The 772-nt window shown below is 64.4% G+C and overlaps 1 protein-coding gene across 1 annotated transcript; it reads left to right on the forward strand.

The window, feature by feature from the left end:
* Window positions 1-152: 152 nt before the first annotated feature.
* LOC113962349 (fibrillin-2-like) lies at window positions 153-531 on the forward strand (the record flags this gene model as incomplete). Its single annotated transcript, XM_027673114.1, has 2 exons — window positions 153-278; window positions 406-531. Coding segments are annotated over 2 exons (252 nt in total), but the record flags the coding sequence as incomplete, so codon positions are not given.
* Window positions 532-772: the final 241 nt, after the last annotated feature.

A 772-nucleotide genomic window follows, 5' to 3' on the forward strand; every position in this document is an offset into this window, starting at 1 on the left:
CTCTGGACCTGCTCCAGGACCTCAATATCCTTCCAGAACTGGGCACAGTTTGGATGTGCTCTCCTGGGATGCTCTCCTGCTCCGGGAGGTGTTGGGATGGACCCTCTGGGGTGCCAGGCAACCCAACACCTCCCTCTGCTCTCCCTCCCCAGACATCGACGAGTGCCAGGAGCTGCCAGGGCTGTGCCAGGGCGGCAACTGCGTCAACACCTTCGGCAGCTTCCAGTGCGAGTGTCCCCTCGGGTACTACCTCAACGAGGACACGCGGATCTGCGAAGGTACCCAGGCCCCAAAATCAGGGAAAATCCATTCTCTGGGCTGGTGCCCAGCCTGCCCCGACCCCGTGTCGTGCCCTCTCCCCCCGTGCCCGCTGGTTTGACCCCCCTCTCGCCCTGTTTTTGGCAGATATCGACGAGTGCTCTGCCCACATCGGGATCTGCGGCCCTGGCACCTGCTACAACACCCTGGGCAACTACACCTGCGTGTGCCCCCCCGAGTACATGCAGGTCAACGGAGGGAACAACTGCATGGGTACGGCGGGGGCTGGGCCATACTGGGCCATACTGGGCCATACTGGGCCGTATGGGGATGGGGGGGCACTGCCTGGCCTGCACCCGGGCCTGACGCTGGGTTGGGGGTTGAGGGAGGGCAGCACAAGGGCTGGGAGTCACCAGTGGGACCCACTGCCAGGGCCTGGCAGGGCCCTTCCCAGGACTGGTAGAACCCATTCCCAGGGCTGCCATTCCAAAGGCTGGCAGGACCCATTCCCAGG

The sequence above is a fragment of the Neopelma chrysocephalum genome, unplaced genomic scaffold (assembly GCF_003984885.1).
Source record: "Neopelma chrysocephalum unplaced genomic scaffold, ASM398488v2 Primary Assembly neopelma1_147835, whole genome shotgun sequence".
NCBI classification, from domain to species: domain Eukaryota; kingdom Metazoa; phylum Chordata; class Aves; order Passeriformes; family Pipridae; genus Neopelma; species Neopelma chrysocephalum.